Raw genomic sequence first — 13,324 nt, forward strand, 5'->3', positions numbered from 1 at the left:
CGAGAGAGGGTTGTCGGCTGCCACTGCTGAGTGAGAAGGGTTGTTTGAAACCCTAAGTGTATCTTATTTCTTTTATACCACTCACTATAATGACAATAATAACCTTATATAAAAACGATTTGCGGGTCAGAGCGGGTTAACGGGTTGACCCGAACCCGACACGAATTTTTTCGTGTCATTTTTCTTGAACCCGAACATGACCCGAACAGTGAACGGGTTGACCCAAACACGAAAATTTCGTGTCGGGTCCGGGTCGGGTTAGCGGGTCGTGTCAGAAATTGCCACCCCTAGTATTAAGATAAGTAGGGATATAAATGAGTCAGGTTGACCTAAGAGGCCTACAGCCTGACTTAGCTATTTTAAATTAAACTTAAACTTTAGATTACAATTTAGAAAATTAATTATCTTAGCTACATTAACCCAGTTTAAGGGATTTTTCTAACATCAACATGGAAAAAAAAAACTAAGGGATTAGCTTAATGTTTAAATGTATTATTTAGGTTAAAGCTATCAAAATAGATCAGTCTGTCCTATTAAGCTCTAGCCTATGTGGGTTAGGGTCAAAAAGTTCGCAAAGCCAAATGAACTTCAATAATAAATTCTCGCACGGACCAAAAGCCCTATGAGTTAGGGTCAGCTCGTGGGCAATCCAAAATTAGAATTTCATAAAAAAAATTATCATATTCAATATATTAAACAATATTTTAACAAATAAATATCTAACACTTTCTTAATATATTTTATACAGATTATAAATTTTTTATAATTTAATTTTTATTTAGTAAAATAATGCTTGTACATAAATATACAAGTGAAGATGTAAACGAAATTTTAATATAAGTAAAAATTTAGCTACTACCTTTACTAAAATCATTATTAAAGGATGTCATCAAATAAATATTTTCTCACTAGGAATCATAACAGAATACAACAACTCTAGTGGAAAACTAAAAGTAACGATGGAAAATGATCTTAATACCAATATTGAATAACTGCTCTGAGTATGTTACATAATTGAAAGCAAAACATTGACTTTCTTCAACTACTATTGTTACAAAAAACTTTTTAGTTATTATTATTCACAAAATCACTAAGGTGTATTGTATACAATATGTTTCAATGCAAATTTAGATATATAACATGCTTAGATGTTAATAGATAATCTTATTTTTATTAATGCACAGATGAAATTCTCTGTTGAAACATATCACTACTGAAAAATTCATTTTTGTTGTAAAATATTATAGATGACCTTTCACATAGTTTATAACATATGACTCTTTGTTTTTCATGACTTTTGATATATTCTATAACCATCACACTAATGGTGTGTTGAATTGTAACATACATTCAAGGGGGTGTATTATAAAATATTATGGATGATCTTTCACATGGATTATGGATGACCTTTCACATGGTTCATAACATTTGACTCTTTATTTTTCATGACCTTTGATGTATTGTATAACCATCATATTGATGTTGTGTTGAACTGTAGAATTCATTCAAGGGGGAGTATTGTAAAATATTTTGGATGACTTTTTACATAGTTCATAACATGTAACTTTTTATTTTTCATGACCTTTGATGTATTCTACAACCATCACACTAATGGTGTGTTGAATTATAATTAATCTCCTAATTATGTTTAGAGTCATATATAAGAACATATCTTAGATGGAAAAAGTGGTATTTGGTGATTTCAGAATATAATAATATTTTCTTACCTTTAAGAGCTCATACTTGTTTTATCTTATTCTTCCTTTTATTTTCTTTATACACTTCATTTTCCTTTCTTTCATATTTCACTTTCTATTAAATTCTCCATCAAATTCGCAACAATCTGTACTTATATTATGTTTATAATTTATTTTATATTTATAAATATTTAAATTTATATAATTTTTAGTTTTCTAAATAATAAAAAATTTGATGAAAGAAAAAAATTGGCCCGCGGGCACGCCCTAATCCTGCCCAGTGCCTGCTAAATTATAGGCCTTTTAGAGTTAAAGCTAAAAAAGGCCCTACCAACAAGTGAGGCTCGATCTAGTTTTCAGTGTTAAATAGATAATCAAATAATTTTCATTCTTTGATTTACCAACAAGTGAGACTCGATCTATTGACTGTCAATAACTCTGTATTTTGGAAGTGGGATTATTTTATTATCGGTATTTATGAGATAAACAACATGGAATTTGTAGGATATGTCCCTTTGACATGTTTCGGTACTTGAATATTGAAGACACTGCAGTGCATGTAATCTATTAGAGAAACTATCGACATTGATTGAGTAAATAATTGATTGAGTAACAGAAAGGTCATCAACCAATTATCGACATTCTACAAAGGGACGATGCATATTCATGTTATATAAGTGTTATTAATCTTGGAGTTCAATTTTGGGCTTTTAGTGTAGTAGCACCGAATTAGATAATCATTTGTTAATTATCAGGAGCCATGATTTATTACCGGTATTTATGAGATAAACAACATGGAATTTGTAGGATATGTTCCCTTGATATGTTTTGGTACTTGAATATTGAAGACACTACAGTGCATGTAATCTATTAGAGAAACTATCAACATTGACTGAGTAAATAATTGATTGAGTAACAGAAAGGTCATCAATCAATTATCGACATTCTACAAAGGGATGATGCATATTTAACACTGAAAACTAAACCATAAACCCTAAACCCCAGGCTAGTTTGAGACAAGGGAAGAGGTGGTTTTCAATTAATGATGACTATTGGGTCACATGGTCTTAGATTTTGGACTCAAGTTTGTACTCAAAAGATCAAGTGGGAGATTGTTGGGTTTGTGCTCTTTTAATTAAGCCCAACTAGGATAAGAGTATGAGAAGAGCCTAAGAAACCTAGAGCCCAATGAGCGTAGGGCTAGGATTTCTTGGAACCCATATAAATATTACCACTTAAGACATCAGCCTCCTAGGTCCTTTGAATAGAAGAGGTAAGCTCAGAAATGAAAAGTGCTCACACACTTTCCCTTCCTCCTCGAGAGATAGCTTGGAAGGTATACCAGAACCTAGAGAGATCTGTTTGTGTTTTGATGCATAAAAGATCGTTTCGAGAGTTCGAGCTGTGATACAGAGAACACCAAAGTATGGAGTGTAACAACTCATTGTACACCGGTATTGTTAACATTGATTATGATATTAAGTGCAGTTACAATCACAACAATTTATTTATAAAAGTGCGAGTAAACTTTTTTCCTTTTCATTACGCGAGCATTTAAAATAATAATAAAGCGTAATGAATAAAAATTGTGACCGTAACTGAAAACTCATTGCGGAATAATAATATAAACTGTGTAGATATCATATAGTACTCCTCTCAAGTCACTAAGGGGTTCCCATAAACCCACTTAGCCAAAATCTCACTTTTACGCTTTTTAACTATCCGAACATGGTACTGTATTCTGGTTACTGCGGGAAATCCGTTTTTCGCGCACTTCTCATCTTTTAGTATGCTATTCTAGACTTAATTATATTTCTAACAAGATATCACATGCTCCATAAAATTCTCTTTTGCTCCAGATATCTCTGTTTGAAGTTGGATAAGCAAATCAGCCAGCCAACCTCAAACAGGGCTCCAAACAGCCTTCACTCCTTGCAAGATTCCGAACAAAAAACTCCACCAATTGCTCTCAAATTTTTATAAAACAAACTAGACACCTCAAGCTTCAATTTGACATATCATGTACCTAATTTTACCAAGACACAAAGCGGGAATAATTTTCCCAAAAACAGACAGTGACACCCCCATGTGCAGGGAAGTTATGGGCAGTCTGTGTTCACTGGCTTCTACAGGGCATCTTGCTACTCCTATGGTTCTCAAATTTTTACACAAGGTAGTTGACATCTCAAGCTTTACAATGGTGTATGGCACGTCCTTATTGGACTTTTGTGTAGTGAGATATGCTCTCCCAAAGTTCACTCAAAATCTGTCATTTTATAGAAATTTCGCCAGAGTCTCCTTCATTTTTCCAACATATCCCACTTTTTCAAAGTGTGTTATCTAACCTCAAATGGTACCTAATAATCATGGGTGGCACTCAAAGACCAGCAATGCCTTGGTGCTCTTACAACCCTTCACAATTTATATCAAATAGCTTACTTTACAACTCATCGATTTAATTATCAAATCTTAAATCATTTCAATAACATTAATTCCTTTGCATGCATTCTTTTGGCATAAAACATAAATCATATCCTAGAATAGGCCTATTGCCCTTTCATCATATAGCATACTTCAATATTACACAAGATCTCATATTACAAATTACAATGCTTCTTTACAACAATTACAATAAACCTTCAAATATACAAAATAAGTCCTCAAAATAAATCATGAGCAATAATGACTAAACTTAGGCAAAACGAGACATGAACAAAGATGAAAATAATAAATCCTAGATCACATGCAATGTTCATGTCCTAAGTCTAGCCTAGGCCCAATGGTCACAAAATGCAAAATACACTCCCGCTGCCATGCTTATCCTACGGGCCTCTTGCCCGTCGCTCCGGTACCCCTGCCACTACTTGAAATAAAGTTCCCAAAACGGGGTGAGATATACGGATATATATCAGTAACCCAGAGGTTCTGGGGATTACTCCGCCCAATGGCTCACTTCGATGCATATCAATAATATAATACAACATTCAAAACAGGATAAAGCAAGGGATTTAGTGAAGTAGGGAAGCATAGGGAAGAAAATACGATAAAGCTGGAATGGTCAATGTCAATACCACGCAACATCTGGCCTATTTGCCTCGGCATATAGCCTACGGGTTTCAATCCAAAGAAGTGTTCCCAGAACATCAACCAAGGTACCCTCTATCCATATACACCCAAGACTTTCCTAGTGTGCTCCTCAACGGATGACACATCATGACCTCAGGTCAACTAGAACTCCCTCATGGAGACCTATCCAGTGAAAGTCCGTAACGCCCGAAGGAAAACTGTCCACTGGCCAGAGACACGGTACATCATATGTACCACTATACATACAATAATGCATGAACTTGTTATACTACAATACCAACATACACCTCCAACCACTACCCTCAAGGGGATGGTGGAGCACACACGGGAATTAAACCCCAGTACCAAGGGATTTCTTGATTAATCTCCTTTACTTGACAGTTCCAATTTAATTCGTCACTGAGCTTGATACCACAAGAAATTCCTACACATAGGACATTCCCATTTCAATTTTAACCAACCTATAACACATGCTCATTGAATATCCATGCATATAATTATGACAACTTACCAAAATCCCTTTGGTCCAGGACCAAAGGCAACCCACCAAACTCAAAGCTCAAAGCTCAAAGCTCTAAGTTCAATTTCGTGGGAGGCAACCTACAATGACCACACACGAATCATCAATAAGAGGTGCAATCAACAAGATTACGAAGCACCAAAACATCCCCCTCCCACATGCATAGCTTCGGCCACTAAGGCCTAATTTACCAAACAATTTTCTTAATTTTATTTTAATTTACCATTAGCATTCTAAGGTTACCACAACACCATTTCAAGTCCCATTTTCCGTCCAACCCCATCACAATGCCATTTTTTCCAATTATGCTCTTTTAGGCCAATTCCTACACTTATGCCCATCCAATGGTTCCACCCTCAAACCTCATGCATCCAACCAACATCCAACTTATTTAAATGCCATACACAATCACACAACATCAATTATACCATTTTTACAACATCAGGCCCCACAAGCCCTCACATGGTCGAATTCATCATGTCCCTACACCTAGGGGTATTCAATCCAATTTCACACTTCCACACACCTTACAATACTATAATTAACTCATACAAACACTCCACAACTCAATTACACAATCTTCCAACATATCAATTTCACAAAGTGTTGACATCCCAACTCAAAATTTTTCTAAGTTATCAACCAAATTCATCAATAATTTTTATGGTTTCCATAACTCTAAAACAACATTCTAAGCCACTTTTATCTAATACACAATTTTAATTTGAGCTCTCTAACTACCTCAATTCAAGAATACAAGCTATAGGTCATCCAAATCAAATCCAAAAATGGATGAGAAAGCTTACCACCAATCAACTCCTAGGTAACCCAAGAATGAGTTTCAACCTTTGAACGGTCCAAAACCGCCACCAACCACCACCAAAATCACCCAAAACTGCCACCAATATAGCATAATGATCTCCTCTATCACTCAATTTCGTGGCTCACTCAAGGAAGGAAAGATGCTCACAAGGTAATTTAAAACAACTTTGATGTTTAACACTTTTGAATTTGAGTGAGTCTTGGATGAGTTTTGGTTGATTTATGTTTTTGAAGCAAAGCTTCCCCTCCATTCATGGAGGCCGGTTGTGTGGGAGGGAAGAGAGAGAAGGACTAGATTTTTATGTTGCCCAAGGTGGCCAAGTCCACTTAAGTGAGGTGGGTCCCATGTTGTCCAAGGTGGCCAAGTCCACTTAAGTGAGGTGGGTCCCACCGCCACCTCACGCGATTTCAAACTAATTCAAATATCCCACCTATTCCGCTAAACGTTCATAATTTCCTAAACTATTTAGAAACTCTAATTTTTAACATTAATCATTGTCCTTTAACTGCTCTTGATCATATGAATCCGGAATTTTCCGGTCGTTCGGAGAAATCGCAGTTTTAAGTTGTTACGCCCGATGTGGGCACGCTTCCCCAAACACTCTAATTTCCATCAATTTTCATCAGAAATCATATTTCCTAGTCCTATGTACTATTTATAACTTATATCCAAACTTAGAGCTCAAAATTCATTTGGCACGCTTTACGGTGCAACTGTACTGCAGTATTTTTACCCAGTAAAAACACTATTCATCAAATTTCCAGAAGCTTGTTTAACTACTCAATTTTTCGTTCTGAATCCATTTTCAGGGTTAGTTTTCTCATTTGAGACCTTCTACTCAATTTTACTTTCCTAGGGTTACGTGTTTGGCGAATTACCGTTTTACCCTTCCTTTGTATTTTAACCCTAATTTCAGGATTTTCACTAATCCTACCCTTTAATCCACATTTAACATATAAATATATGTTTTAGAACTACGAGGTGATATATGGAGCATCATCTATGATCTGCGCTACAAGAGGTACTCAGAAAAAACAATGATGATCTGCTGCAACCCAAACCGCAATTATCTAAAATACTTTCGCAGATCCAATTGCGCCTACAATTGGTATTGGATCCGGATTGCATGTTTGGATGTGGATCTAGTTTTTTTATTTACAGTTATTCACGTAATTAGTTAGCTTCGTGAAATATGGCACATAGGGTTCTATATTTGTTATTATGTGTTGGCATGTGTATCCTTTATAATCTTTTTATAAAAATAGATGCTTTTATTTGATTTTCAGCTTTAATCCATGGTAGAGATTTGGTTGTATTTTCTTGGGTTGTAACAAGGAGGCTAATCTCTTATGATTAGGTTTCCTCCATGATTTTTTATTTCAATTATTTTTATATTTTCGTTGTATTACAAAAAATTGTAATGAAAAAATATCAAAAAGATGCAAAAAGAATGGCGTTCGTCACTGTTTGGACATGTTCCTGACTTTCGGGTGGCCTATTTGAAAAACCAACACATGGCGTGAAAGAAGAAAGAAAATCATGCAAGACTGCGACCGGCTCCGACAGAGATGACGTTGAACTTGCCTCCACGCTCTGCCGAAAGTAGCTGTGCGTGGAAGGTTATATTACGGTGGTTCCATCATCCGTGGTTTCGTCTCTTCATGGCAGTCCTTACTCTGGAGTTTTGTGCTGAGATGAGTTCGGGTGACGACACAGTGGATGTGACGGCTAGGGTTCCTAAAAGTTGACTTAGAGTTTCTTGCCAAAGTTTGGTATTTTGGGCCTTTGGGCCCATAGTTACCATAAAGGGACATGAAACAGAACCTAAGGACTAAAAGGAAGAAGGAAATGGGCAGAAGAGTTTTTTGTTCTAATTTGTAATTTTATTTTTTTTCTCTAGGGAACCATGTATTAAATTTTAGGTTATAATTGTTTTATTTTTATGAATGAATGAATTATATGAAGTGATAACATGTTTGATGTGATATCATGACATATAGAATAAATGGTGTCATATTGTTGCATAACTTGTTAATTACATGAGCATAATGACTGTTATGTTTGTACAACTAGATTAATAGTCGTTATGGTAATTAATTCATATTTAGAAATTTAAATGTAATGGTTATTACATTTGATAGGCTGGATTAATAGTCATTATGACATTAATTCTAATTTTCGAAATATGCACATAACGAATTTAATAATTTAATGATCGTTATGGCAGTTATTTTGATTTCAAATTATTCTCATAAATGAAATTATTATGATTCCTATAATCTAGATTAATAATTAAGTCATAATTTAAATCTAGATAAATAATTAAAAATTTCCTAAGAGAACTTTTTATTTTGCGAGTAAATTGTGGGTCTCCTATAATAGTCATGTAAAGCACACGCTGCTTATCAAGATCGGATTTTAGACCCTTAATGATTTTAAAAATTTAGTAAAGCATTGTACGATCCATCGTCGGTAATGCTTGGATGCTAAAAATAATTTTTGAAATTAAAAAAATGGTTACTCCAGTTGAATAATTCTAGGAAATTGAAAATTGGCGATTATGAAAACAAACAACAGAATGAAAACATCAGCTATCTACTCCATGTTTATTACAGTAGTCAAAATAAATTTGTCACGGTATATATATATATATATATATATATATATATATATATATATATATATGAGATTATATTTTCTTATGCAATAGGAGATATTTATCTCATGTTGCACTCACAATTTTATGTAGGTCCCGTTGCATGGAAAAAGAGAGAAAAAATTGAAGTGGAACCCGTGTCTTTTTTAGGGTGTAGGAGAGAGTTGTCTCATGTGACATGAGGTTAATATTTCCCTCTATATATATATATATATATATATATATATATATATATATATATATATATAGTTCAACAAAATAATGTAGCATAGAAACAAACATCAAAAAGTGGAAAACAAAGCTTCTACATCAATGCTTGCACGAAGCTTTTGATTTCGTTTCAAGAGCTTCAATATTAGTCAATAGAATATATAAAATAGCAAAGAGGAGAGCAAATTTTATGAGCAGAGGAATGAGATTAATCTTGGCTCGTTGAATCGGAAAAATTGAAGTTGAAATATTCATATCTCTTTGATGAACATATTATTTCCTTAAAATTTTGACACATACAATTTTGCATTAGTTGAGTGGTAATATCTATAACAAAATTGTATTATATCTGACTTTGTATTTGATCCTTGAACACCTAGTGTCAAGCAAGTTCAAAGATGAATTGATGTAATTTGAAGGTATTATTAGATTTAACTAAATGAACCTTGTAAGGACAATGAACACTAACTAGGATAATTGGTCAAAAGGAATAATTGAGTGCCAGGTATAGGCACATTTGATTAAACAAGAATAATTGACAAACAAGCTAGACAAGGAGAAATAGCATCTGGAAAAAAAAAATTTAACTTAATGTAATGAACCATCCTAACCCAAAATTTTAAGGTATTGGGTGATAACTTTTTTAATGATTTATAATATTCTCTAACACATCTCCTCACGCAAGAGTCCTTTGGACTTGAAGCGTGGATATTATACTTTGGGCTTGAAGCGTGGATATTATATAGATACAAATTTTTATTTTTTTTATCTTGTGCTTATTTAATTCAACTTGGAAGTGGGGGTGGTGAGGATCGAACTCGTGACCTTATGGTTACTAAAGCTCTGATACCATAAAGAACCACTTAAACCCAAAACTTTAAGATATTGGGTGATAGCTTTTTTAATGATTTATATTATTTTCTAACACTTAAAAATAGAATAGTAGAAATTTACATGCCTCGTGAAGAGAGTAAAAGGAAAAACAAAAAAAGTATCAGCAAAGATATAAAAAGTATAAAACCTTCTCAAGTTGTTATCAAAAAAAAAAAAAAAAAAAAACCTTCTCAAGTAGGGCTCTCCGATAGAGCATAGTTTTTTCCGCAATACAGTATCTGGATCCGAAGCTTCAAGTATTGAATTCCATAATGGTGAGAAAATTAGGTGCAAATCATGTATAGGCGTGCATTAATTGTAAGCAAGAAAAAATATTACAAAATCTAATGAAATGTATTGATCTCATGATTTTCATACTAACTAAACTGACCAAATTTTAAAACAGAACCATAAAAAATAACTCAAATGAGTATATGCACACAAAACAAAAGGCAAATAAATCGTTGAAAGGATCACAATTCTAGTTCAGGTTCATCAAATTAGTCTAAATAAAACTTCCATAAAAAAACTCACGAAAAGCTGAAAACAGAGCTTCTATAACAAAGAGCATCAATCACAGTAAATAGAATAGCAAAGATATGAGTAAATTTCACAAGAAGAGGAAGATTGATCTTGCTTTGTTTCTGGTTTTCTCTGTGCTTTACCTTGGTTCTTATTTGAATCAAGATCATCGCAGAAGGATGATTCTGTTGCAAATGGATCAAGATCATTCGCCATCTCTATGCTTTTTATGTTTCTCTCTGTGTTTTGTGTGCAGCAAAATTGAGTGAATTATAAGAAAAAGGGAAACGAGGACTAGAAGTTGCAGTTAGGAATCGGTTAACCGAATTGAAAAACTGGTTTTTAAATTACTCCTTGAAAAACCCTTTTTAACATCCAGTGTAGTTTGAAAACTGGCATTAAAAAATGTTTGATTCAGTTTTTTTAACCAAACCATGCCCAGCTTTACCACCTCGACCCCTTCATTTTGGGTAACGTTGAACTAGTTTATTGTGGAACATGTTTCTTATACAACATCTTGTTCCACTGCATGGTCTATGCATGTAATATATCATCCATCTTCGCTCTGTTTAAAATTCAAAAACTGTTACACGCATTGTATGTGAATTCAATAACCACACGCTAAACTAGCATAATTAATACCCCATTTCCCAGTAAATTAATGATCCCGTGAAGTGAAATGAAACCTAATGTTATTCACCTAACAGATATGCAGAAATTGATTGCACATAACATTATAGAACTCAAAAGTTATTCACCTACAAAGTGGAATCGTCACTTATGCATATATTATGTACAATTACAAAAAAAATAAAAAAAAATTAGAAAACATTTAGGCCTGTTTAGCATGATGTATAAAGTCTGATAGTATAAATTTACATTATATTTTAGTGTGACCATCGTATAGTATAAGCTTATACAGCAGAATTCCTTTATATATCAAAATGATGTATAACTTAATGTAGGATTAGGCTTGATAAAAAATTGATGTATTAACCAAAGCAATTCTCAAGAATTAATATATTATTTTAATATTAGTATATTAAAATAAAAAATAATTTTTCAATATATAATTTTTTAAAATTTTGAAGATTTTTATTTTTATAAAAATTAATATATTTTTTTGTACACACTAATCAACATATTTCTATAAAAAATAATATTACGTGATATATTTAAAAGAATTATGTAAATTCATTATTAAAAGATATTTTTGACAAAAATATTTTTTTTAACATATCTGGTATTATATAGTGTATTACTAAACATCGGATGATATTATCTTATACACATATTATCTTATACAATATCATGCTAAATACTAGATAATATTAAAATTTAATCAGATCTTATACAATCAAATCTTATAGTATTATACTTTATGCTTTATCCTATATTATATATGCCCTTAATTTATGGTATGATAGATAATCATATGAGTGAGGCTCAAAACAAACCCCTCCGACAACAAATTCAGTAACTTCCTCAAATTTCATAAACAAAATCACTACCTCAAAACCAAACCCCATTTACTTGTACTCAAAATTGGGCACAGGTGGAGCATCGAAACTCTCTAGAATCTTCGTCTCGCTTCCCCCATTCGTGCCTGGCTCTTCTTTTCTACCTCCACCGAACAACCCCCCGAGCCACGGTTTACCCGAATCGGACGGAAATTCCGCCGCCGTCGGCCGTGCCTGCGGCGGAGAGGGGTCGTCCATGATGACGGGCATGGGCTGCTGCGCGATGAGGAACTTATTGAGCATGATTCCGGCGCCTTCGATGAGGGCGAGGATGGCGCCGCCGAAAGCGGCGGAGCGGGCGGAGGCTGCGAAGCCCTGACGCATGGAGAGGAAGCCGCCGGTGGCTGCGCCGGCGAAGATGGAGTTCAAGGGATCCTCCTTCTGGCGGACGTAGACCATGGTACAGTCGAAGACGGAGAAAAGGCCGCCCCAGACGGCGAAGCCGCCGCCGACGCGGGGGGCGTTGAGGCGAACGGCCTGAGCTCCGCCGTGGAGACGGTGGCCTTTAGGTGAGTTGTAGAGACCCTTGAGGAAGTGGAAGGCGGAGCCACCAACGGCTCCCATCCCGAACGCACCGCCGATGTCGTCGAGTATGCGATCCGGGCACGGTTCCCTCGATGTCTCTGGCGTTCCCATCGAAATCGATCTCTTTCTAGGGTTTCGTTTCAGATTTTTGTGTCTCGAGATAGTGAGTTTTGAGACACACGAAAACTTAAACGGGTTTTCTTCTGCGTGTTGGAGAAGAAGGTGCGAAACGAATTATTCTTATTCCTATTCTTCCCATTGGCTGGCTACTTTGGAAATTACAATGTGAGGTGGGGATCCACTTTTTCTTTTTCTTATTAGGTTTCATTTCATCTATTTATTTTTTTTACATATAGAAAAATATATTCCTCTTACAATGGTTGATTTGGTAAGATCATTATATTAAAAAAAATTATTACTGTAATGTTTTTAAAAAAATTCTGTGTTCGCTACGTTTAAAAAAAACATTATTTTTATAACAATTCCGTAAAAGTAAGTACGGGTGCTAAACGAACCAGGGATATTTCAAGAGCTTTTGGCTCAGCTCGTGAAGGTCTGAGTTTGCATGTCTAAAATTGGTTGTTAGTATCAGACTTGAACTTGTATAAAAGCTCATTTAATAAAAAAGTCTCAGGCTCCAATTCAAAAGCTCGGCCTTAGAGCCTCTCAGGCTGGCTTAATATATTATTTTTTATTTATATTTTATATTTTTTATACTATTTGTAATATGTAACATCCCCGTCTCGAGCCGGTTCAATTAATATACATATGATACAAACAGAAACAGCAGAAGACTTAACTTACGAAAATACGAGCTAATTTTTTCTTTTTTCTTTAATCTTTTTTCACATGACATGGCATACTTCTTCTAATTTAATTCTTATTTGACTG

The 13,324-nt window shown here is 34.4% G+C and overlaps 1 protein-coding gene across 1 annotated transcript; it reads right to left on the bottom strand.

Moving 5' to 3' along the window:
• Window positions 1-11,574: 11,574 nt before the first annotated feature.
• LOC133315765 (mitochondrial import inner membrane translocase subunit TIM17-2-like) lies at window positions 11,575-12,729 on the bottom strand. The gene has a single exon (XM_061517428.1). The coding sequence runs from the start codon at window positions 12,542-12,544 to the stop codon at window positions 11,918-11,920; it is 627 nt and encodes a 208-aa protein (XP_061373412.1). The 5' UTR covers window positions 12,545-12,729; the 3' UTR covers window positions 11,575-11,917.
• Between the last annotated feature and the right edge of the window lie 595 nt (window positions 12,730-13,324).

Source organism: Gastrolobium bilobum, unplaced genomic scaffold (assembly GCF_033153095.1).
Source record: "Gastrolobium bilobum isolate Gb01-03AN ecotype WA unplaced genomic scaffold, APGP_CSIRO_Gbil_v1 utg711371, whole genome shotgun sequence".
In the NCBI taxonomy this organism is placed as follows: Eukaryota; Viridiplantae; Streptophyta; class Magnoliopsida; order Fabales; family Fabaceae; genus Gastrolobium; species Gastrolobium bilobum.